We start from the raw sequence: 25,364 nt of genomic DNA, 5'->3' as shown, positions 1-25,364 counted from the left end.
TTAATATCGCTCCTTACTTTCAGTTTAAAAACCTAGTGTTTTTATTTAATTTCTGAACTTTTTTGAATTAATACATTTTTGATTTTGGCTCTCCGCAAATTAATTATTAAAATGAAATTTGCATGTTAAGTTTTTTTGGCTAAACAGCTTTCTCTTAGTTTTGATCAGACGATTTTGAAGAATAAGGGGTGGGGAAGGAGGCCTATTTACCCTCCGGTTTTTCGGCTACTTAAAAAAGCAACTAGAACTTCTAATTTTTAACGAACGTTTTTTTTTAGTAAAAAATATACGTAACTTAAGAATTAACTTACGTAACAAACTTTTATGCTCTTATATTTTTTTATTATGTATATGAGGGGGTTTGTCCCCTCGTTAATACCTCGCCTTTCACACTAAATCTTAAGTTTTGTCCCAGTTCTTTAAGAATGACCCCTGAATCAGAAAGGCCGTGGAATAAATAGTTGAAATTACTAAAAATACTTAGCATAAAGAGCAAGGTATTTATCTCCTCCTAAATACCTCGTTCTTTATGCTAAAGTATTCTTAGAACCCCTGATATGCGTAATCATCTCTGTTAGTTTTAAGTTTTAATGCTACTCATTACTTTCAGTTGAAAAACTTTTTCGTGTTTATATTTTCATTGTTTTTTTTTATAGTAATGCTAGAAAATCCCGCGCCCTTTTCATTGAATTTCTCTTCCCCCATGACATATTCCTCCAAGAGAAGATCCTCCCACATAGCCTCCTCCCCTCAATCCCACCCCAAACCAAAAAAATCCCCCTGAAAACGTCTGTACACTTCCCAATAACCATTACTGTATGTAAACACTTGACAAAGTTAGTAACTTGCAGCCCCTCCCCCAGGGACTGTGGGGGAGTGAGTCATTCCAAAGACATAGTTAACATGGTTTTCGACTATGCGAAACAAAATGGCTATCTCAAAATTTGGATCCGTTGACTTTGGAAAAAATGAGTGTGGGAGGGGGTCTAGTTGCCCTCCAATTTTTTGGTCACTTAAAAAGGGCACTAGAACTTTTCATTTCCGTTACAATGAGCCCTTTTGCGAGATTCTAGGACCAATTGGTCGATACGATGACCCCTGGGAAAAAAAAAACAAACAAAAAACAAATAAACACGCACCCGTGATTCTGTCTTCTGGCAAAAAAATACGAAATTCCACATTTTTGTAGATAGGAGCTTGAAACTTTTGCTGTAGGGTTCTCTTATACGCTGAATGCGATGGTGTGATTTTCGTTAAGATACTATGACTTATAGGGGGTGTTTCCTTCTATTTTCCAAAATAAGGCAAAATTTCTCCGGCTCGTAACTTTTGATGACAGAGATTAAATTTGATGAAACTTATATATCTAGAATCACCATAAAAATCTGATTCTTTTGATGTATCTTTTAGCATCAAAATTTCGTTTTTTAGAGTTTCGTTTACTATTGAGCCGGGTCGCTCCTTATTACAGTTCGTTACCACGAACTGTTTGATATGCAACCCTTATACAAAAACATAATTGTGTTGTGAGAGCAACACTTTGGTTTTGTCCTAGTTTTTTTTTTTTTTTTTTTTGCCACCGATGTCGGCTCATTCCTGGAAACTGGTAAGGGTCTAACCTGTGTGGTTTTTACGGAAAGTGTGGACCTCATGCCGGATTGATAAATATGGTATTACATTTTGGAAAGCTCCGCAAAACTCCTGCCTGGGCCCAAAAAGGATGGTTTTTGCTTGTCCACAAGCCAGAGCCTATGGTGTGCGAAGTAAAGTGGAGTTAGGTAGCCTATGTCAGAGAGGAGTATCTGAAGTTGTGCAGCCAAGCTTTCGTTTCATCAAACCATGTTTCTGCTTTCAAGTGGAAAGCTCTGTTCTAGCAGGCAAGCAGGCAGGCACCACTTTTAAATTGAAGATGGACTAAGTGTCCATCTATAAGCGTTAAATATATGCGGCAGTCACCCGGCCCCACAGCCAATATATCTTCTTTGAGTGATAAATAGAAAAATTTACACAAGGAAAAAAGCGGCATTTTCCCACGGGTCCGAAAGTACTGCCGTGATTTTGGCTGGGCTTATCATTTGTTTTTGCAGACTTGGGATTGAGGTAGAGAAATTTAATCTGATGTACCTCTTTAAATTTAAAAGTTCTGTCATTGCTAAAGAAATTGGAGCTTATTCTTTGCTCCTTTCTAAGTGGTGACGTTCAATCAACTTTTGAACTAAGACAGATAGAATTTTTTTTGACGGTAATCGATAGCTCTTGATGAGCTGATCAAATTATATGTCATTCATTTTTTGGTAGAAAATGTCTTCATGAGATATACTAGTTTGAAAGTTTCAAGGGGTTGACAACTTTAGTAATAGGGTACACACTGAAACCAAAAATAAGCCGATACCAATTGTGAGACATGTAGGGGACTTGCGAGGAAAGGTCAGCTGTTAGCTCATAATCATCTTCGGCAGTCAGGGGTTTGCAAATTTTGCTATTTGGTGTACCTACTATTTGTTTCCAGTTTATTTGATGGTAAGACCGAGTTGGTTCCAGTGGTAAGACATGTAGGGGACTTGTAAATAATAATCGTCTGTTAGGCTACAATCATCTTTAGTGAAGAGGGATTTGTAACTTTTGCTAGGTAGTGTAGCCTACCCATACTCACTGTAACCTAGAATTAAGTGTTTACACAATGGGTACAAACGATAACGTAAAACAACGAGGCAGTTTCGTAATAATTAATAGTGTCATCTATGGTATTTTGATCCTGAAAAGCTACGGATAGCTTTATAATACCAACTAGATTATATAAGATATTGTTCCGAGTCTTGATCCGTCACGATGTCCACGATTAAAAAGGATAAAGTTCAACTGGCTGCTAAGTCATTGTAGTCCCTTCTTTCGATATTCTTTTGTTATTGTTGTTTAGGTGTTATTGTATTAACTTTGATCATGTGATTACTGATCGCGTTCCTCTTTCAAAATAACGTTTTAAAAGCTTCGATAGGCTTACAACTTCAGCGTTTAACCGATAGCAACGAAACAAAACCAAAGTGTTGCTCTCGCAACACTTTATTCGGCGAAGCCGGACTAAGGTTGCCCAAACACTTCACGTTGCTCAGGCAATGTCGGTCTAATTATATTTGTGACTGGTTGGTATTGAGAAAATCTAAAACTCTGAATGAATATTATAGTTGCAATCCGTTTCCGTGGTTGTGTGAATTTCCACTTTTTATCAACATTTTAATAGTAAATGTTTGAAAAAAAAGTAGATGCCATTCCACTGATTCAAACTGAGAATTTAGAGACCCCTCTTTACCAGGTAGATCAAAAATAAAACAATATTTATAAACAATTTCTTTTATTAACAAAATTATTTTTTCTTAAATGATTACTCCAACATTGGAAGGAGCAATGTTGCTCCTTCCATGTTTGTATTTATACAAACTTTTATTAAAGTTCTAATGAGCTTGGCCTTTATTTTACTGTTTTAGGATGAACAGAGGATATGATATGTCATATAATGCAGAGCTTTAATTACATGAAAATAGGCAGTAAAGTGGCCACCATTTCCTTACCAAAATACAAAACTTAGATTAATAATTTTTGCACTTCTCATACATTTACTTTCTATTATACAAATCGCCTAAAAAAGCGGAGCAAGCAGTCCCAGCTACAAGTTAACCTCCACGTCTGGGGGAGGGAGGTGCTCCACTTGAATCCACCCCTGTCTACTGGTCATTGATTTTCACTTCAAAGGATATATATTAAAACCTGGTTTATTGGAAAATCTGCAAAGTAATAAAGATAATGGTAATAAAGTAATAGTGATAAAGAGTAATAGAGTAATATAATAATAAAATAGTAATAAAGATAATAGAGTTTTTCTGAAGTTGAAAGTCCTTTAAGATAAACAAGCCCAAAAAAATGCATATATATCAAACATAGTTCTGTAGGATGAGCAGACAAGTTGGATATCAAACTTCTAGCAAAAGGGTAATTTATTTCTTTTTTTTTGAACAGAGATTTTGAGTTTTTTTTAAACACTGTAATATGTCAAGGGTACTCTAGAATTTTAATAGATGGCATGGGTGGTGGGGTAGCTAATAATCAAAAGGTGAATTTTCAGCAATCGGGTTGGGTAGGGGCAGGGAGTAGGGTACTGCCCCCAAAGCTGCTTTTCCTTGCGTCCGTGCCTGCTCAAATATGATTCATATTTAAACTTTTTTTTAATTATGAAGACATTTTGGATTCAATCTTTGCGTCATTGATAATATGCTGCAAGCCAAGGAGAGATACTCAGAAAAAAATGGGAAGTCCCTAGAAAAGACAACATTTCTCCACATACGATCGTGTCTAGTCTGTGATGAAACTTAGTCATTTGACTTTCCTTTTTCTTTTTCATTTGACGAACTAAAAGGATCCCGAAAGGTATCAATTCTCTCTCGATCCCAGCAAAGTTCGTCTCGAATTCAATGCTAGCAAGACTCCAAACTGCCTTTGATCTCCTACTCGAAAAACAGCACAGATTCCAGAATAAAAAATCCCATACTGACCTTATCATGACCTACGCACGATGCTGGAGGAATCTAACAAATAGAAACATCACTTGAACCTACTCTTTGTGGACTTTGATAAAGCATTCAAATAACGTTGATGGACAAATCCTCGAGAGTGTTATGGTCCAATGGGATTATCAAAGTAATGACTTGCGTCAATCAATGCTGTGTCATGTTGCTTGGGTGTAACTTTTTTTTACCTGGAAAAATCAATAATTGCTCCATTAAAGTATGACTTTATCAAGTTTTATATAAATGACCAGATTTTGATTTCTTTCCCGATATTTGGTTAAATATTATGATTTTTTAGAAGTGAATGGGGAGGAAGGAGGGTCGTTAAGTTCGGTCCTCAGGTCTAATATTAGGAAGAGCTTTTACTCTGGTTGGACTTAAAAGTTAATAGGATGTAGTCTCTAGTCTAGGAATACACAAAAGTCAGAGAGTGCTTGAAGAAAAATTCAGAGGTATTGGGAAGAAACCAAAGTTTTACATGCTCTAAAATTCCAGCTGAGAAAAAAAAATAGAATAATATTAGTAACTCTAGCGATTATTATACTTGTAAGTGCGTTTGAATAGAGAATCAATTATCTTTGTAGTTGAAAATTTCGAGTGAAATATGTTATACAACATCAAATCTGTCACCAGTTAATGCGCACATTTATAGGGGGAGGGTGGTATGAAAAACAAATTCCTTCAACTTCAGAAGGTTATCCATTCCAGTGCCCCTACAAGGCTCTGATGATCGGCTAGTGCTGGGGGAAAAGAGATAGAAAAAGAAGACAGAAAAGAAGATAGAATTCAAATGAAAATAAATAGTTTCTATCATTAACCAATCAGCTTTGTATATAGAAAACTCTTTTTCACTTGGACTGTTTTGCACTTTCCTGCAATATTTTTCCCTTCCACTTGCAAAGATGACTGGGTGTGCGAGCATTCAAGAGGGGGTTTTTGAACACCAATATGTGTATTTTTTGATCAAGGAGATTTCAGTTGTTGACCTTGTATGGTTTTAAGTCTTTTACGCTCCATAAATTACACTAAAATTGAATTTTGGTGCCATAAGGCATTACGTGATGGTGATGTCATGAGGAAATCAGAAAAAGCATGTAAATGTGAATAGTAGATTTCAAATCACATGAAACAGCTCTCTATGATATTCCAGTGCCCTATTAATGCTGGAGAAACAAAACCAAAAAAGGGAGACTTGTCAGTGTTTCTAACTCCTTTTAACTTAATCTTAGGATTAATCTTAGGATTAAATCTTAGGATTTGTTTTCATAAAAAAAATTACTATTAATATAAATAATAGCTATCATTCCTGAATCCGCATTATTGGCAATTTTTTCTTATAAGATAAGTGTTTTTTAGTGTATCTTTAAGATTTTGGCCACATTGGGCTTTTTCAGCAATGAGGTACAGCTATTGCTGCGACCATGACCTTCAAGTGTGTGTGTTTTACGATCGATAAGTAAAATAGGGTCATGTCAGGTAGATGACAGGGAAATTTGTTATTTGCCAGAACTAGAAAGCATGAAGAAAGAGAAAATTGTTAATTCCAATATTTCATTTTATGATATTTTGGTAAAAGGAGAAATTTCGTTAGCCTTTGATCATGTGATTACTGATCGCGTTCTTCTTTGAACATAACATTTTAAAAGCTTCGATAGGCTGACAACTTCAGCGTTTAACCGATAGCAAAGAAACAAAACCAAAGTGTTGCTCTCGCAACACTTTATTCAGCGAAGCCGGACAAAGGTTGCCGCAACACTTCACGTTGCTCAGGCAACGTAGGATCTAGTTCATCTTGAGTTTCATTTATTATTCCTTTTAAAGTTGATGCTGCTGCAGAAGTTGGAGTTGATGGTGCTAGGCTGGATTTTTTCTTAGTTTTAGTGGGTAGTGATAAGTAGGTTTTACTTAGAGTCTTGAAAATATCAGGGGATAAGCGCTACTCTTCAAAAGCCTTATTTACATCTTTATGTGTCCTCGCACAAGCTTCTTTAAAGTGGTTATTCCAGTTGCAGATATGTGCTTCATTTTGTGCTCAGATTTTATAATTCATATTATGCTCAGAGTGGGTACCATAGCAAAAAACTAGATATCTAGCTTGATTTTTCTGGTCTTTGGTGGTTTTAATAACTACTGATGGCCATAAGGGGTATCCCTGAAATGAAGCTAGGACAAGATTGAACGGTTTGTATTTTGCCATTTTACGATCTTCAGTCACAATCGGGGGGGGGGGGGGGAGGACACTATGGGTAACAAATTTCAACAACAAAATGTTCCAATTTGCCGCCCCAAAAGTACTCACGTTTGTAATTTGTGCTTGGTTATTTACGCAAGTTCATCAAATTTTCAGCCAGGACTATATCCGATTCAATTGAAAACTGGTTTAATGAATAATTAAAACAAAAAGTTTATATCAAATGTTACTCTTTTTGGCTAAATGACTTTCTCAAAGTTTTGATCAGATGATTTTACTGACTTTAAAAGGCTACTAGAACTTTTAATTTTATTTACGAACGTTTTTATTAGTAATTAGAATAAAATTATCTATTATCTAATTAGAATAAATAGCAATTTCGAAATTACTGAAACTACATTTGCGTAAAGAGTGAGTATTGAAGAGGCGACGAACCCTCTCATATTTGACATAATTCCTTTTTGTTTTGAGTTTTAATGTTGCTCTTTACTTTCACTTGAAAAAACTTTTTCTTATTTAATTTTAATTTTTTTTACATAATACTAGAAAATCTAGCAATCCCTTCACGAATATTCTCTTACTCAATGATTCTTTCCCCGATTCTCTTTTCCTCATGGAATTCCTGCATTAAAATATCCTCTTGCATAATACTCCGACCCTTCCCCCCACCACCAGAAAAACACATCCCTGAAAACCCCTGTATTCTTCCCAAAAACCAATACAATATGCAAATAATGGGCAAAGTTCATAGCTTATAGCCCTTCCCCCAGGGACTGTGAGGGATGAAGTCATCCTCAAAGACATAGCTATTAGATTTTTGACTATTTTGACCACAATGGCTATCTCAAAATTTTGATCCAGTGACTTTCAGAAAAAATGAGCATGGGAGGAGGCCTAAGCTGCCCTCAATTTTTTCGGTCCGAAAAAAAGGCACTAGAACTTTTAATTTCCATGAAAATGAGCCCTCTCGTGAAATTCTAGGACCACTGGGTCGATCCAATCACCCTCGGGAAAAAACAGAAAAACAAACAAATAAATTCTAATATTTAATTTTACTTTTTTGGCTAAATGGCCCTCTCAAAGTTTTAATTTGAAGATTTTAAGAAAAAAGGGTTAGAAGAGGCGACCTAGTTGCCTCCAGTTTTTATGGTTACATACAAAGGCCATTAGAACTTATAAATCTTTTTAGGAACGTTTTTGTTAGAAATCAATATTTGTAACTAACCAATTAGCTTACTTGACGAGCTTTCATATTCGTATATTTGTATTATGCACATGAGGGGGTCAAGCCCTTCGTCATTACCTTACTTTTTACACTGAAGTTTGAATTTTGTTCTAATTCTTAAAGAATGACCCCTGAATCACAAAGGCAGTTTATTCAGAATAAAAAGAACGTTTGAAATTACTAAAAATACTTTAGTGTAAAGAACGAGGTATTGAGGAGGGGATGAACCCCCTCATATACGTAATAGTTTCTGTTCGTTTTGAGTTTCAATGTTACTCCTTACTTTCAGTTGAAAAAAACTTGATTTTTTATTTAGCTTCCCTTCTTTTTTTTAATGATGCTGGAAAATCCAGCACCCCTTCATGGAAATTCTCTTCCCCCATGATAAATTCCTCCGTGGAAAGATACTCTCTCTTGATCCCCGAACCCCCTTCTCCCCCACCACCAGAAAAAAACACCTGTAAACATCTATATACTTCCCAATAACCAATACTATATGTATATTAAATTAAAAAAACGATCTTTTTCAACTGAAAGTAAGGAGTGATATTAAAACTTAAAACGAACTGAAATTATTCCAAATAAAAACAGGGCTGTTCGCCCCTCAACGCCCCGATTTTGCCGCTAAGCTTTTTATTGGTTTGAAAATTAGAGTTCTGAGAAAGAGTCAAACAGTAAGGAGCCAATTATATTACAATAATCAAGTCTTTAAAAATAGGATGCTAAGAAGAAGGAATGTACGTGAGCCTCAATACGAGGTTGAAAATAAGGGATTTAAGAGTCATGTAAATTCATCATCAAAAATTTTAGCTACCTTAATATTTTGACCCGGTGAAATTGGGGAAAAATAAGCACGGGAAGGGGCCTAGTGTTTTTCCAATATTTTGGTCACTTAAGAAAGGGCATTTGAACTTTCATTTTCCGTTCAAATGAGCCCTCTTGCAACACTCTAGGACCCCCAGGTTTATACGATCACCTCTGAAAAAAAAACCTCTGGGAAACACACATATGTTTCTTCTGGCCAAAAATACAAAATTCCACATTTTGAAAATAGGAGCTTGAAACCTCTGCATTAGGGTTCTCTGATACGCTAAATCTGATGGTATGATTTTCATAAGAATTCTATAGCTTTTTGGGGGTGTTTCCTCCTTTTTCGAAAATAAGGAAAATTTTCTCAGGTTCCTGACTTTTGATTGGTAAGATTAAGCTTGATGGAACTTATATATTTAAAGTCAGTTTAAAATTCGGGTTTTTTTTTTATTAATCTATTCGTATATTTTTTTTCTCGCAGAAACATCGCACAAGCGTGTTTACTTGTAGTTGTTGCTGTTGTCTTGTCCAGGGATAGTCGTATGAAAGTAAATTTTTGAAGATCAGGAGAGGGATAAATCATATGGAAATTAACATTCTAGTGTTCTTTTCAATGATCAAATAGATTAGAGGGTAACTAACCTCTCCGCGTTCCCTCTCCCCCCAAAGCTACCTGATCAAAATTTGAGATGGCCATTTCATTCAGCATAATTGAAATGGTCAATAACTATACTTTTTGGGTTGACAAGTCACCCCTTCAATAGCCACTGGGGAGAAAACTATGTTATAGAATTTGCCTGTTTTACATATAGTATTTGTAAATTATAATATAGTACTTGATGAATTTTAATTAATAGTGAATTACATTATTGGGCTCTGATGCTCGGTTTCCAAATAATAAAGTTGTAATAAAGGATTTCAAAGAAATTGGAACCTCATTAGAAAGGGTAGAGAGTGAAACATTGAATAGTTTCAGTTGGAGAAGTTCTTACATGATTTATATATGTTTGTAAAATTAGTAGGGTAAACATAAGAGCCATATAATTGTATGACTCACTCTTTAAATCACTCACTCACCACTTTAAATATCTTCTCGCTTCACAAATCAGGGCACAAATCACAAATCAGGGCACAAATCACAAATCAGTGATTTAACGTGTACACTTTAAATCACTCTAAAACGGTGTTAAACCTACGTCAAAATTGTTCTACATACCTATAGCTAAACTTTTTTATTCTAAATTTTATAACTGAATTTTTTTTAATAACTAAAACTAAATATATATAAACTAATATTTAATCTATAATTATTTTTTATATATAATAGTTTTAACCATCTCTTGTTTCCCTGCCTCCACTCGATAACTTAAAGATATGTGAGAACACATGTGCTTTCTAGAGTGTACAGACCCCCACTTGTCTTCAACAACGTTTTTAAGAAAGATTTTATATAGTCATTGATAAATATGACATTTATACAATACGGTTTATAAATGTTATACTTTTTAAATGAATATTAAATTTATGTTTGTTCAATGTTATATTATTACTTAATATGTTTTTTTCAGGGGGAATCAAGAAATATCATCTAGAAAAGGGGATTCAATTCAAGGGCCGAAGTTTTAGTCACTAATACCCAACAATTGTTGAAAAAGAGTGGATTGGCCATGCGAGATAACCATGCTGTTAACTATAGTTTAATTTGTGCAGTTTGTAAAGGAGAACTAGAAAAAGTAACGGAGCTAATCCAATCATTTGGGCTCTCTTACTCAAAAGGATGGTCAGAAGGATATGTATTACTTCGTGATGCTTTGTTAAACAGAAATATAGAAATAGCTAAATTACTTTTAAATTACGGGTGTAAAGTAAACAGTGAAAACACAATGCCTTCAGACACACCACTTCATTTAGCTGCTGCTAGTAGCGATACAGAACTTGTTGAAATGATTCTAGACAAAGGAGCTAGGATTAATGCAGTAAACATGCTTGAAGAAATTCCACTTCACTTAGCAGCCTCTGAAGGATGCCCCGAAACTGTTGATTATCTTTTGAAGCATGGGGCTGATGTTAATGCTATAGACAATGTGGGTGCAAGTCCACTCCATTTAGCAGCTTTTAGAGGATGCTCTGAAACTATTCATTGTCTTCTCGAATATGGAGCCTATGTTAATTGTGTATATACTTCCGGATTGTTTGAAGGATATACACCCCTACACTGTGCTGTTGAAAAGGGCAGCACAGAAGCTGTTCAGCTACTTTTGGACAGTGGTGTAAATGTTGATGCTATAGAGAAAGATGGCAACACCTCTCTTCACATTGCTGTTTTTAAGGGAAAAGAAACCATTGTCGAACTCCTTTTACGGTATGGAGCTAAAGTTGACAATCTGGATAAAAATGGCAAAACTGCACTACACCTTGCTGTTGAAAACGGAAGTTTGCCGACTATAAAGTATATTTTGAAGTATAGCCCAGATGTTAATAATCAAAGCAACAGAAAATCTCTTAAAATTGCAGTGATTCGCTATACCATTAACTTTAAAGAGGTTGTTGAGGCTCTTCTAAAATATGGTTTTAGCATAAGCCCCGGAGATGTAAATAACAAAAAGTTGTTGCATGCTGCTGTTGAAAAAGGATATGTCAAGATCGTTGAAGACTTTTTAAAGTATGGTGCTAATGTTAATACACTATTTGGTCGTAGCAGACACGGAAAAGGTTTAACTCTCTTACATATTGCAGTTATAAATAAACAGGGAGCAGTTGCTGATTTATTGATAAGCAATAAAGCTGATATAAATGCCAACAGTTTTAACATTGTAAAACTGTTGCTAAAACATGGTACCAGAGTTAATTCTAGAGACAAGGATGGGAAACAGCACTTCATTATGCTTGTTATTATAAATATGCTTGTGTTCCTGATATTCACTGGCACATTATAAAACTGCTGCTAAAACATGGTGCCAGAGTTAACTCTAGAGACAAGGATGGGAAAACAGCACTTCATTATGCTTGTCATACTAAATGTGATTATGTTTCTGATATTCACAGAAACATTGTAAAATTGCTGCTAAACTATGGTGCCAGAGTTAGCTCTCAAGATAATGACGGCAAGACAGCCCTTCACTATGCTTGTTATAATGGGTGTAATGGAGCTGTTGAAGAGCTTCTGGAACATGGGTCTGACATAAACATTATGAGTAAATATGGTTGTACAGCTCTTAATGAGGCCATTCCTGCTAGGATAAGGTCAGGTAGTGGATTCTTCAACACCTATAATTTTGATACTTCTGTAAGTGCAATATGGCCACGTACACTTTCAATCTCTGCACACACATCAACCTTTGCGGGGAAAACTACCCTTGAACTTATTTTTTGCCACATAGTTAAAATGAAAACGGCAAATTTATATGTAAGTAAAAAAAATATACGATCGATAAGTAAAATAGGGTTATGTCATGTAGATGACAGGGAAATTGATTATTTGCCAGAACTAGAAAGCATGAAGAAAGAGAAAATTGTTAATTCCAATATTTCATTTTATGACATTTTGGTAAAAGGAGAAATTTCGTTAGCAGCATATATGAGAAATGAAAATGTAGTGGAGGTTTCAAAAGCAGCAATATATGAAATTCAATATCCATCATATGCTAGCATACTAAAAAATCAATTCAGAAAGGGTATGGAAAGGAATAAGTTATTTGAATTGGCTAATAGATGTTTAAATTCTTTCTTTAACGGCTATATTGAGTTACCATATGATTGTGCTGAAAAAATATTTAACTATATAAGTAATGAAGACTTGAATAATTTAATAGATGCTTTTGAGCCTGATTTTATCAGTTAAGAAGGAACAGTATAATTGAGTACTTCTAATATAAAGTTATATTTTATGAAATTTTACAGTAATTTTGTGTGCAAGGGTAAGTTTTATAAGATTTTGAGTGTCATGTTCAGGGGATAGAAGTATGCACAGTGAACTCGGAGATGGACAATATTAAATAAGGTGGAAAGCTTGGAATTAGAAATTAGAAGCCGCTTATTTTAAGAGGATAAGAAAAGATGATTTATTAGAGCTATGTGTACTGGGATCAATATAGTTAAGACCATTTCCCTGTATAAATGTTATTGTATTTTTTCGTATATTACACGGCATATTAAATTTATTTAATGTAATTTCTGCTCGTTATAGGTTTAAGTTATTTATTGAGGGTAATTTTTGGTAGTTTTAGGCTTTGTAGTTTATTTAATTTAAATTTTGCTCTCTCTTCTTTTCTTTTCTTTGAAAAACTTATTCTGTGGACAAAGTTTTTTTTTCAATTAATCTTGATAAAAAGTAGAATAATACTTGAAGGTAGGTTAAAATAGAGTTTGATATTACGCCAAAAGACATGAGTTTAAATAGATATGGCTCTTTCTATATTACTAGTTGAGTTCAAAGTTGATTCGGACAATGCTGAGGTGTGTGCTAATTTTTTAAAGTGAGTATTATGTGTAACTAACATAAGATTATTTTTGATTGTTTTTGAACCTTGGGCACAACTAATCTAACTTGGTCATAAGATGTTTAAATTATAGGTTATAAGGGGGGCTTCCTATATTTAATGGTTTTACTGGTGACCAAGGGAATAGTCCCATTTAATTAGGTAATGTTTTTCAGGTTCTACTTTTGTCCTGGAATTATATGTTGGTCAACCCGATTCAGAAAGTATTCAGTGTTTTTGATAATTTTTCGGTTACTGTTACTTTGGGTTTTCGTTTACAAAATTCATAGTGCTTTTGACATATACAAAAATTTCAGCAATTTAAAGAATATTTTGAGGGTTATATAGTCTTAATAATAATTAACACTTATTTGCCACCTAATGCACGTGGAATTGATCCTATGACTCGGTTCGCTAAGGCTTGCTCCTCGTTATGCTCAGCTGTGAGGCAATTCACTGATTCCGAACTTATATATCTGATTGTTGGTGACTTGAACTCCAATATTTTAGATAACTCGGCCAGAGCTGACTACTTGTTAGATTTAGTTCCTGATTATAAAATTGTGCCAAAGGATCAGTCCTATACTTACATTCATAATTCAGGGAGTGTATCAAATATTGACCATGTAATCTGTTCGCCAAGTCTCAGTATTTCTGAGGTGCGTGTCCTTACGGATGAACAAGACATTGATCATATGCCAATGTCATTTACGTTTTCCCTAGATGATGTTCCTGTATATTCCTCTATTCCTAAGCCCTCACGGTGTTTCGACAGGTATAATTGGAATCGTGGAAATATTGCTCTTTACAGTGTGACGCTTCCTACACGACTTAGTTCTATTCGTATTCCGTTTCATTTTCTCCAGACGCGGGTGCCTGTGAAAAATGTGGTTGCCGATATTAACCTTTACTATTCTCAAATTATTTCGTGTTTGAAAAATGCTGAGTCCTGTGCTGTCCCTTGTGAACGAGTTACGTTAGGGACACGTCAACCTGTGTGGAATAATGATTCAGGGTTGAAGTCGATTAAGAACCGTGCAAAGTTATGGTTGCTTATATGGTCAAAATGCGGAAGGCCTACTTCTGGTATTGTTTTCACTATTAAAAATCTCACTAAATCTGCTTATAAGAAATGCCTTCGTGCAGTCCGATTTCGGGGTCTTGATTTTCCATCAAATCCAAGTGATTGGAAGAATGTTTTAAATTCTAGTAAAATTATTAGTGATGGTCCTGGCAATTATATTTCTAAGTCAGCTCGGGAATTGCAGTGTACTGCTATTTTTTCCCGGATTAATTATGCAGTTCATTCACGTTTTTCAGCTGTTTTGAAACGTATGCTACCGTCTGCTCTATCTCAGCAGAATATATTACCGATATCCACTGATTCAATTTATCTTGCTATTAAAAGGCTTAAGTCTAAGTCAGTTGACACCGATGGAATATCAGTGAATCATTTAAAACCTGATTGCCCCCTTTTAATATCGCATTTACAACTACTTTTTCAAATGTGTTTGTGTTCTGTCGTGCCGGACAGTTTCTTGTGTGGCACAGTTACTTCTATTTTAAAAAGGGGGAAAGATCCATTTTCATGTTCATGTTATCGTCCTATCACTGTTTCTTTTACCTTAAGCAAAGTCCTTGAGTAGTTACTTCTCCCTTCTATAATAGATAATTTATTTTCGGAGTTAACCAGTTTGGTTTTCAGCGTGGTCTGGGATATCAGTATGCCCATAAAGTTTTTTCTACTCTGCTTTCTGGTGCTTCCGGGAAGGGCTATGATCTTTATTTTTGTTCTTTAGATCTATCTAAGGCTTTTGATTCTGTAGTTCACTCCCAAGCCCTGTTTTCTTTGCTTAAATGTGGAGTGAATGTTTCCATTGTTTCTTTATTAAAATTTTGGTATGGTTATTCTTTCCTTCATATTAAATCTTCTCCTTCTGATCCTTCTATGTTAAAGATCTCCGTAAGAAAAGGTGTGGGACAAATTGGAGTTTTATCTCAATCAATTTTCAGAATTTGTATTGCTGATATTTTAAATAGTCTTCCAACAACTTACCTTTTAGGTAGTTCAAATGTCTCCTATCTTGCTTATGCAGACGATATTCTTCTTATTAGTAGAACTAAATCTGGGCTTTCGGCTTCTGTTCCTTCTATCTCTACTACTTTCTCGAACGTAGGCCTAACCCTTAACCCTGATAAATGTGAATTCCTTCATTTCGGTACTTCTCCTAACCAATTTTCTAGACTTAATTGTTCTGAATTTTGCATTCCGTGCGTGACTTCTTTAAGGTGGTTGGGCATTACCCTTACTAACAATTTAGTCTCTTTTCGTAATAAAATTGTTTCTAATGCTAAGGTTAAACTTCAAGTGGGTTAATCTAAAATTGTTGCAAACAAGGGGAAATACATCCGCAAAGCCCTTTCACATTCATTCTTGCTTTTGTGATCACTCGGTTTTATATCTTTCTGGATTGTATCCTGTTTTAAAAAGAAAAGATTTAAAGGCTCTCAAGTCATCTTATTTTCGTTTCCTCTGATTTTTGTTGTATTTTCCTCCCTGGTACAAGAACAGTGATATGGTAATAAATTTCGGGGCTCCAGATTTATTACATAAACTTAAAGTGCTACACCAGAAACTGTGCGACTCGATACATGCTACGAGATACACACATATTGACCCTTTTCACGGTCTTCTGAAATGTTTTCTACAGTAATTTAATGTGTTATCAGAAGTTGTTTCTTTTTTTGTGTGTGTGTTTGTTTTATACTCAACTTTTTCAAGTGGGTCACAAATAAATTATTATTATTATTTAATCCGGAAATTTTTCCACACAAAGTGCTTCTTGGTGAATTATATAATGGTAAACAATTATCTTAGAATTAAATTTTTCTAGCAAAACAGCAACAAACCCTTTTCTTACAAAAGTCACTTTTGTGGCTTCCATCTGGTGAGATCAGTACAGTTTTATCAAGGGGATTGGGATGCTTATCCATTCACTCAGTTACAGCACTTACGATATCTCTTCCACGCGTCTGATCTTAGAGTGGCAATAATCCTATAACTTAATCTCTAGGGCTGAATGAGACAAAAATATTACAAAAAGGAACACTTGTGCCGCATAATTTATGTCATAAATTTTTAAACTGCTATTGATAAAGCCAAAACAAATCTCAGATCTCTGACTTAACAAACAAATGCATTTTTCACCGGAAACTCAGATGCGATATTTACGGCAAGTTGCACTGACAGTAACAATATTCTTTAAGCATGCAACGTCTTCAGAAATATTATTATCCCAAAGACACAGTGTCGGGAGTATAGGTGGATACGGTGAACTAGTGGCTCCAATAGAATAGAATAGAATCTATTTATTCACTCCAATAGCCGGAGCATTAGCATGTCATGACAAAAATAATTTATACCTTCAAAAACACTCACAGGAAAATTTAAACGAACATTATATTAATCAAACACATATTAATCAAACATTAAATATTAGTCGTGTCAATATTAATAAAGTGACAGGTAAAATATGGGACAAATGATTTACGATATCTCTCAGTACTCTAGGCTGAGCAAGTCAGTAACTGTGGACAATTCTTTTTTATTTGTCGAAGCATAGTAACTAGTCCTTCAGTTGGGGGGGGGGGGCTATCAAGGTTGGTTAGTAGACGAAAATAAGTTGGAGAATTCAAACAATTTAGTCCAAATGCATATGTTAAGCCGTGTCTACGACTATCAAGTGAGTCCAAATTGAGTAGTTTCAGTGCATCCTCGTAAGTTGAGTATTTTCGTCCAAGTATAATTTTTAAAGCTCTTTTTTGTATCGTCTCAAGTCTATCTGTTTGATCTTTTGTCAATCCTGGACGCCAAGCAGGACATGCATACTCAAGAGAAGGTCTAATATAGCTGCAGTATACGGACTTTAAAACCTCAGTTGGTGTACCAAATCTTTTTAGGTTGGAAAATGAATGTAAAAGCGAGGCGCCTTTTTTAGTCAGATAGTCAACGTGGGATTTCCATCTTAAATCATCGTCCAAAAGTATCCTAAGTATTTTAACAGTTTTCTTTGTTGGCAGTATGGAATTATGAGAAGAGTGGTTGTTACCCTTTACGAAGGAAACGCCACATAAGAGCTCTTAGTTTCACAGACCGTCAGTTTTACCTTTCCTAATTCAGCTTCTAGATCATGATAGATTTCAATCAAGTCAGACTGTTCAGTAGTCGGAGGCCTTAGTCGCAGTGATAAAACAGTTAAATCATCAGCAAATTTAAAATGCTCACGAATTGTTGTTAAAATACGGTTAAAAACAATAAGAAAAGAGAGCGGGCCTAATTTATTCCCTTGTGGCGAACCACAAAATAATATTTACAAATTCAGATGCCTCATGATCAGGGAGTTGGGTACACTGAGATCTTTCAAAAAGAAAACTAGCGAGCATTCATACAACAAATGGACGGGCACCCATAGCCTTTACTTCTTCCACAACTACATTATGATCAAGACTATCAAAAGCCTTAACTATGTCTGCAAATAATGCATCAATATTGGTCCCATTATTTTCTAAGTGTTTAAGGATAGTATCCAACAATACAACCAAATAATGAACAGTACTATGCCCGGATCTAAATCCAAATTGTTGGGAATCAATATTATCATTTATGTCCTCAAATAAAGAATCAAAAATAAAACTTTCAAATACTTTTGAAAGAGCTGGTGTTTTCGAAATCTGCCTCATATCGGTAATATCTTTAGGTGCCTTGCTTTTGGGGATTGGCGTTATAAACGCCTGTTTAAAAATACACGGGAAAACACCATCAATAAAACATTGGTTAAAAATTTCCGTTAAGGGGGTAGATAAAAGATCAGCACACTCAATAATCAATTTAATCGGTATCTCATTAGGATAACTAGATTTATGAGAATCAAGTGCCTTCAACTTTTTAGCAGCTGAACAAATCTCTAGTATAGGGATATTTGAAACTGAATCATTCGGTGGTAATTTTCTTAGTTGCGGATGAATTTTAGAAATTGATGCAAAAAAGTAATTTATTTCACTAGGTAACAGGGGTTTACCATCGACATCTCTCACTTCAACTCTAGTTACTTTTTTGCCGATAATGTTCTGAAATAAATCATGGAACTTCCATGGGTTTGGATTTACATATTTTGCTTATTATTTTAGACCCATACTGCTTACGTGAACATATTATTTTATATACAATTAAATTTCTTACTCTTTTGAAATATTTTACGGGTCCAGTTAAATGCAATTCGTTTCTCACTTTTATGAGATTCCGAATCTCTTGAGTAATCCATGGTTTATCATTAGATTTCATATATATATTTTTTGGGGGGAAAATTTCACAGCTTTTTTCGAACAGTTCCTTACAGAATAAACTTTCCATTTTGTCACCGTCAGACAATGAGAGAATATCACGCCAGTCACGATCTGTGAACCTTTTCTTGTAGAGATTTTCTAGTTCCGATGGGAAGGGCCTGTATACCACACTATTTATTTGTCTATTTGGAATAAAATGATTGGGTGTCCAAGCAACACACAGGTGATCACTCAAATCTAATGACGGTATTGTAACTAGAATATTATAATATTCAGGACAGTTGCTAAAAATGAGATCCAACATACGGTTACCTCTTGTGGGCGCATTGACAACCTGACTAAGTGATTGTGAATTACTTAGCCATTTGGCATCTAAGTCGTTAAAGTCACCACACATTATGATACCAGCATTAGGATACAAGGATTGTACATTGTCAGTGCAATTCTGTCAGTAATTCACAAGGTCTTTACGATAGGGGCCACGGGAAGGATAGTAAACAACACACATCACCAGTAATGCCACTTCCTTGGGAAGCTTCTCAGGCTTAGAGCACAACCATAATACTTCAAAACCATGCTTATTTGGTATATTACTGAAAGTGAGAACTCGATTCCTTATAGTAGACAATCGACAAATAATACCAACACCACCACCATGTGTTACTGTAATATCATTGGGTGTCGTTCTAGGTTTGAAATAGGTATCATATCCCTCAAATGCTACAAAATCTTTAGTCGCGGACCATGATTCACAGATACAAGCATTATCAACCAGTTCATTCTTCAAGCAAAGTTCAACCTCTTCTAATTTGTTCATAAGTGACCGGACATTTGATAATAGCATTTTCGGAAATATATATGGATGAAAGAATGGCTTTACACTGCAGTCTCGAATTTCCTTGGCAGCACATTGAATCGGTTCCAAGTTGGGATACTCGGAAGACATGGTTTGAGGGGTGGGTGAATCTTTGATTTCTTTGAAAATCCAAACTGGCTGGTTGTTAGTACTGGATATATTGTCGGAAGGCTGGCAGATGTTGTTTCTTGCCAGTTTCCAAGGTTTCACGAGGAGTGGTTGGTATGAGGGGGAGGGATCTGCATTGGATGATTTAAGACAGGTGGTTTAGGCTTTAATCTCATAAGCGGGACTGTTAATCGTTGTCTTTGGCAACCATATTTTAACAGAGGTTGAATTTTACCCCCCCCCCTATTTTTGAACTTCGCAATTCAGTATTGGAACGTAGCTTTTTCCTTCTGTGGGAAGTAAGATGCACATTAGGACAACAGTTCATGAAACAAAGGGCATGAGCAAATTTTTTACACAGAGACCTTTGAGGCAGAGTACAACACTCATCACGGCAGATAGCTTTGAAATAATCCACACAAATATGGAGAAATGTGCAATTCTCCGCCTTTCTACAGCCTCGCCTTATGTGAAATCTGCAGACACGTCACTCAGGAATATGATCTGTTGTAAGACCCACTTCATCGGTATGCGGAGACTGAGAATAATCTAGGTCTCTTTGTGTGGTTTGACTAGTAACAAAGCTACTGCATTGAACAGATACATTATTATTGAAAACTTTGGAGCTGGTTATATTACCCTGGCTTAAGCACTTCTCACAGGTAAAAAGAACGAAAACGTCCCGAGAGTTTCTGCAGAGCAAGGACTATGTCTGCATCAATTGCAGCGCAGGCCGCATGCATGCGGTGTAAGCAAAGATGACAATCAAACGAAGGACTGTCTTTTGTCGGTTCGTTACATAAGAGGCAGCTCAGATCAGGACCTGAGCAGTCATTTCTTTCCTCGGTGATATTTTCTATAGTATCCGTAAATCTTAGTGCACCGCCAGGAGTGCCTGGAGATTTAGATGACAAGTTTTCTGTTGGGAAGATAGTGCTCATTTTAAGTAGATTCTGGATTTTTTCTTTGTTACTTTGCTGTTTCGGAGTATTATTTTTTGACCTCAGTTTTTTAAAGAGTAAAGGTTTCTGGGGAATCTTTTTGTGTATAAATTACGCAAACAAAGATCTTCTTCGAATAATTAGAGTACTTAGTGTTTCCACAACTAAAATTACACCATTTATTACATTTGATACACTGCACGCCGCTTGTTTTGCTTGTCATTCCTTTTAAACAGATACTACACTGTTCCAGATCCATAATAAATATCGCTACTGAGTACACTGAGTTCAAATTGCAAAAATGTCAATAGTAAATAAATCTAAACAATCAGATATTAAATGACGCTAGGGAAATCATTCGGGTTAAGTCTTAATCAAAGTTCCCAAGGGAATTTTCACTCAAGAAGAAAAAGTAATCCGCTTATTCAAATTACAATCCCTTAGTCACTGGATTGAATATTAGCTGTAGGTCGGGTAGAGACTATAATCCTTTAGCAATAGGGTATATCCAAAAAAGGTCCTCACACCATGAACTCTAAATGAATACTGAGGTACACTGGGATAGGGCTGTTGTGGCATTTGTATATGGAATACTACTTTTCCTTATCCCCTCCATTGCACTTCCTAGCTGAAGAGCCTTGAGACGGAAATCAGCACTGCTGGTTTGGTCCTTAAGGGTCTATTGCCACATCTTTTACCTTTTTTTCTTTTTAGTCCTTACTCAAACATACAGGAACGATCTGGCAAAATCAGAAGATGTCACTGATTCGTTTACCATCAGAAAAGCTTGGAGACTAAGTTCAATGTTATAGCATTACCTTTTCATTCTTTCTGTTCAATTGTCTTTTGTCGTAACCGAATGGGTAGAGCAGCACCCAAAACTTGTGGGAGCTGAGGTTCTATTCCGACGAGGCTGAGCGAGGCTGATATATCATAAATAGAATAATTATATAAAAGAAATAGGTGGCTCTTTTATTTTTGGCATATTTTTTTAGTTCGAGTAATTTCTTTTTTAAATTGCATAAGCAAAAGTGTGCCCCTTAAAGTAGATGGTTCTTTTATTTCGGCAAAATACAAAATATATTTTAGTGAGACTTAGCAGAGACACAAATCTCACAAAAACTAACACTTGTGCTCTATCATTTATGTCACAAAACTCGTCAACTGCTATTGATAGGGCTGAAACCAATTTCAGATCTTTGATATGCCGGGTGGTTATATTCGTCCATTTAATTGTTGTATCTTTAATGGTTTTGGCAGAAAATGGTGACTTTTTAATTCTTTTCAGAATATCTGCTTTATTCTTGAAATCCTAGCTCTTCAGATGCAGTTTAGCTCTTCAGGATTAGCTCTTCAGATAAATTTATAAGACATAGTTTTTTTTTTATTTACCGTCTATGATCAGTTTCCCACTCTTAGCAACCTCTTTGCTAATAAAAAAAACTTGGCATTTTAACATTGCTGGAAGATTGCGTCCAGTTATTAAAAACAGAAGTTGACGACTCTTGACTCGACCTTGTTCAAGCACTTTTTTGTCTCAATTGCTAAAGTAGGAGAACAGTTCCTTTCTTCTTCTTCCTTATTTTTCTAACCTTTAATATATTATACGTCGTTTCAAAAATGTAGTTAGTGGGTGCACTGAGAGCCTCTACGTAACAGCACCAAAAAGAGAAAAAATATATTCTTCCCACCATCAGAATATGAAAACTTCTAATAAGAACTAAAATGAAAGAAAAATTCCAACGTTTGGGGACATAGTAGTTGTCAAAAAATTGGTTTCAAATTTTGTACCGCAGCCGTAAACATAAGTAGTAATAAAAAATAATAGTAAAATTACTAAGAAATAGTAATAAAAAAAACCTGTAAAACATGCAGCTAGATTGAAAAGTAGATTGAAAAGTTCAATAAAATAAGCCAACGGTAGACACCTCACATAAGACAAAAGTGTTCACACAACAGCTGTTGGTCTTTCGTAACAATTTGTACCCCACCACTTCAAAAAAGTATAAGCGCGCATTTGTGTGGTACCTTATATCACACCGTAGAACGCCATAACATATGATTAATTTCACTCGGTCGTTTTTACACGGTTTTTGTTTACGTTTACGAAAACTAATAAAATTATACTTAACTTTCGTTACGTATTTTTTAACGATATAAAATTGTAATTACCTAACTATTTTTTAGCTTAAACAAAAAATACACATATTCTCGATTTATAGAAGAATTTTACTTTATCAGAATGAGATGTAATTATTTTCTTACCAAGTTTATTTTAAATAATACATTGTTGAGCCTCCCGTGAATATTTGTGTAAGAGCCGCACTCCAGGAGCTAAAGGCTCTGGAGTGCATGCAGCTCTGGTGGTGGATTTTGCCAGCACTGCCCTAAGTGAAAAAAAAAAAACACACATTTTTTCCCCAGATGAAGGTGTTTCTACGTGTTTTCTTTATTGTGTTTTATATTTCTCGTGTTATCTTTTCCCACGGTGATTATGCAGAAGCAGGGGTTCTATATTGTCACCGAAGGGCAATTTGAAATAACTTTAAGTATATAGTACCTAACCGATGGTACCTAAGATGTTATCGACTGAAAATTGTAAGATAATCACTAGGACTATCAAAACTCAATATCTTAGTGTTTTAGACCATATCCCAGGAAATTGCCAACTTTGGCTATTTTGTGCTGCAAAAAAAAGAAAAAGATTTTACATCCTGAAATTCAACATATCCAGGACCCTTAGTTGAGAAGATTTGAGCTGATAAACAAAATGCGTCAGTTTTTGTATGCTGTTTGCCACAATTAGCGATCCATGGTAGTAGTAGGAGTAGCCAAAACCAAAAAAAATGAAAACTTTAGAAAAGCATTGAGCATACATCAAAGTGGATACATTTGCATAAAATGCATGAAGCTCAAGGTACTCATGAGAAATTAGCAATAGAAGAAAACTTGTATAATTTCAATAAAGAGGTCCTCCTCTGAAAAGCGATTCAATCTTGGTGAAAGTTTATCTGATTCTGGACACCTCAAGTCTCGACTGCACTTTCAAGCACCTGACTGGATAAATACAAAATTTTGTATTTTTTTGTGGGGCAGATACGTATGTGTTTTTTTTGTTTTTTTTTTGTTTTATTTTGCCTCTCAATCATCCATTCCAGACATTTAAAAAAAAACATTGTCGATGTTGGGAAGTGTGGAATAAGTTTTAGGCCTTATGTCTAGAATTATCATATCCATTTATCATAGGAAGGACCAACAGTCACGACTATCTAAATGAAGGACAAGAATTAAGGAAATAAAGACATTTACCCCATTTTCACAATGCGTACACTTTTATAGTGAATATTTGAGAAATTATCGATTATTCTCGGAATAAGGCGTAAACCCTCCCTCTGATGATGTTGGGGTGCTCACTCCCTACCATCTTTACTTATTTGTCTCATGGTTTACAGAATAGATCAAGTTTACGCCCATACTTCTGGTGTACACCAGCAAGCCTAGTTTATCAAACGGTTTGTGGTAACGAATTGTAGTAAGGAAGGACCCGGCTCAAAAGTAACAAAACTCTAGAAAATTAATTTTGATACCAATATTTACATCAAAAGAATTGCATTTTAATGCTGATTTTAAATACATAAGTTTCGTCAAGTTAAGTCTTACCCATCAAAAGTTACAAGCCTGAATACTTTGCATTATTTTATAAAATAGGGATAAACCCATAAAAGCCAAGGAATCTTGAATAAAATCACACCATCAGATTCAGCATATTAGAAAATCTTACGCGAGAGGGCTCATTCTAACGGAAATTAAAAGTTTTAATGCTCTTTTTAAGTGACCAAAAAATTTGGAGGGATCAAAATTCTGAGGTGGTTATCTTGTTCAGCACAGTCGACAAAACTAATAACTATGTCTTTGGGGATCACTTACTCCCCAAGCCCCGTAGGAGGGCTGGAAGTTACAAACTTTGACCAGTGTTTACATATAGTAATGGTTATTGGTAAGTGTACAGACGTTTTTAGGGTGATTTTTTTGAGTTGGGGGAGGAGGATTTGAGGGGAGGGGGTTATGTAAGGGGATATTTCTATGGAGGAAAATGTCATGGGGAAAAGAATTTTCATGAAGGGGGCACAGGATTTTCTAACATTATTAAAGAAAAAAATTATTAAAAAAATAAATATAGAGGGATCAAAATTCTGAGATATTTATCTTGTTCAGCATAGTCGACAAAACTAATAGCTATGTCTTTGGGGCTGACTTACTCCCCCACAATCCCCGTGGGAGGGGCTGGAAGTTATAAACTTTGACCAGTGTTTCCATATAGTAATGGTTATTGGGAAGTGTACAGACGTTTTCAGGATGATTTTTTTTGGGTTGAGGGGAGGAGGATTTGAGGGGAGGCGGTTAGGTAGGGGGATATTTCTATGGAGGAAAATGTCATGGGGAAGAGAATTTTCATGAAGTGGGCATTATTGGATTTTCTAGCATTATTTTAAAAAAAATTATTGAAAAAATAAGTATGCAAATATTTTTCCACTGAAATTAAGGATCAGCATTAAACTTACAACGAACAGAAATTAGTACATACATAGGGTTTACCTCCTTCTAATACCTTGCTCTTTACGCTAAAGTTTTTCTAGTGATTTCAACTATTTATCCTACGGCCTTTCTGATTCAGGGGTCATTCTTAAGGAATTGGGTCAAAATTTAAGCTTTAGTGTAAAAATCAAGGTATTGACGAGGCCGAGAACCCCCTCAAATACTTAATAAAAACATAAGTATATAGAAGTTCTTTACATAATTTAATTTGTAAGTTATGTATATTTTTTAATAATAAAACGTTCGTAAAAATTGAG

The 25,364-nt window shown here is 35.2% G+C and overlaps 1 protein-coding gene across 4 annotated transcripts in view; it reads left to right on the top strand.

Moving 5' to 3' along the window:
• Nucleotides 1-12,955, top strand: part of LOC136029887 (serine/threonine-protein phosphatase 6 regulatory ankyrin repeat subunit B-like) — a 35,782-nt gene extending 22,827 nt beyond the window's left edge. For 3 of the 4 annotated variants that reach the window (XM_065708369.1, XM_065708367.1, XM_065708368.1), the window contains exon 2: nt 10,354-12,955. In XM_065708369.1, the coding sequence (XP_065564441.1) occupies nt 10,453-11,721 (1,269 nt within the window). In that variant the 5' untranslated portion in view covers nt 10,354-10,452 and the 3' untranslated portion in view covers nt 11,722-12,955. Of the gene's footprint in view, nt 1-3,927; nt 3,985-10,353 lie in introns of those variants that run through there. The other variant, XM_065708366.1, reaches the window with a different exon arrangement.
• The last annotated feature ends 12,409 nt before the right edge of the window (nt 12,956-25,364 follow it).

Source organism: Artemia franciscana, chromosome 8, assembly GCF_032884065.1.
Source record: "Artemia franciscana chromosome 8, ASM3288406v1, whole genome shotgun sequence".
In the NCBI taxonomy this organism is placed as follows: domain Eukaryota; kingdom Metazoa; phylum Arthropoda; class Branchiopoda; order Anostraca; family Artemiidae; genus Artemia; species Artemia franciscana.
The sequence above is the reverse complement of the archived record's forward strand: the minus strand, read 5'-3'. Positions and strand labels throughout refer to the sequence as shown.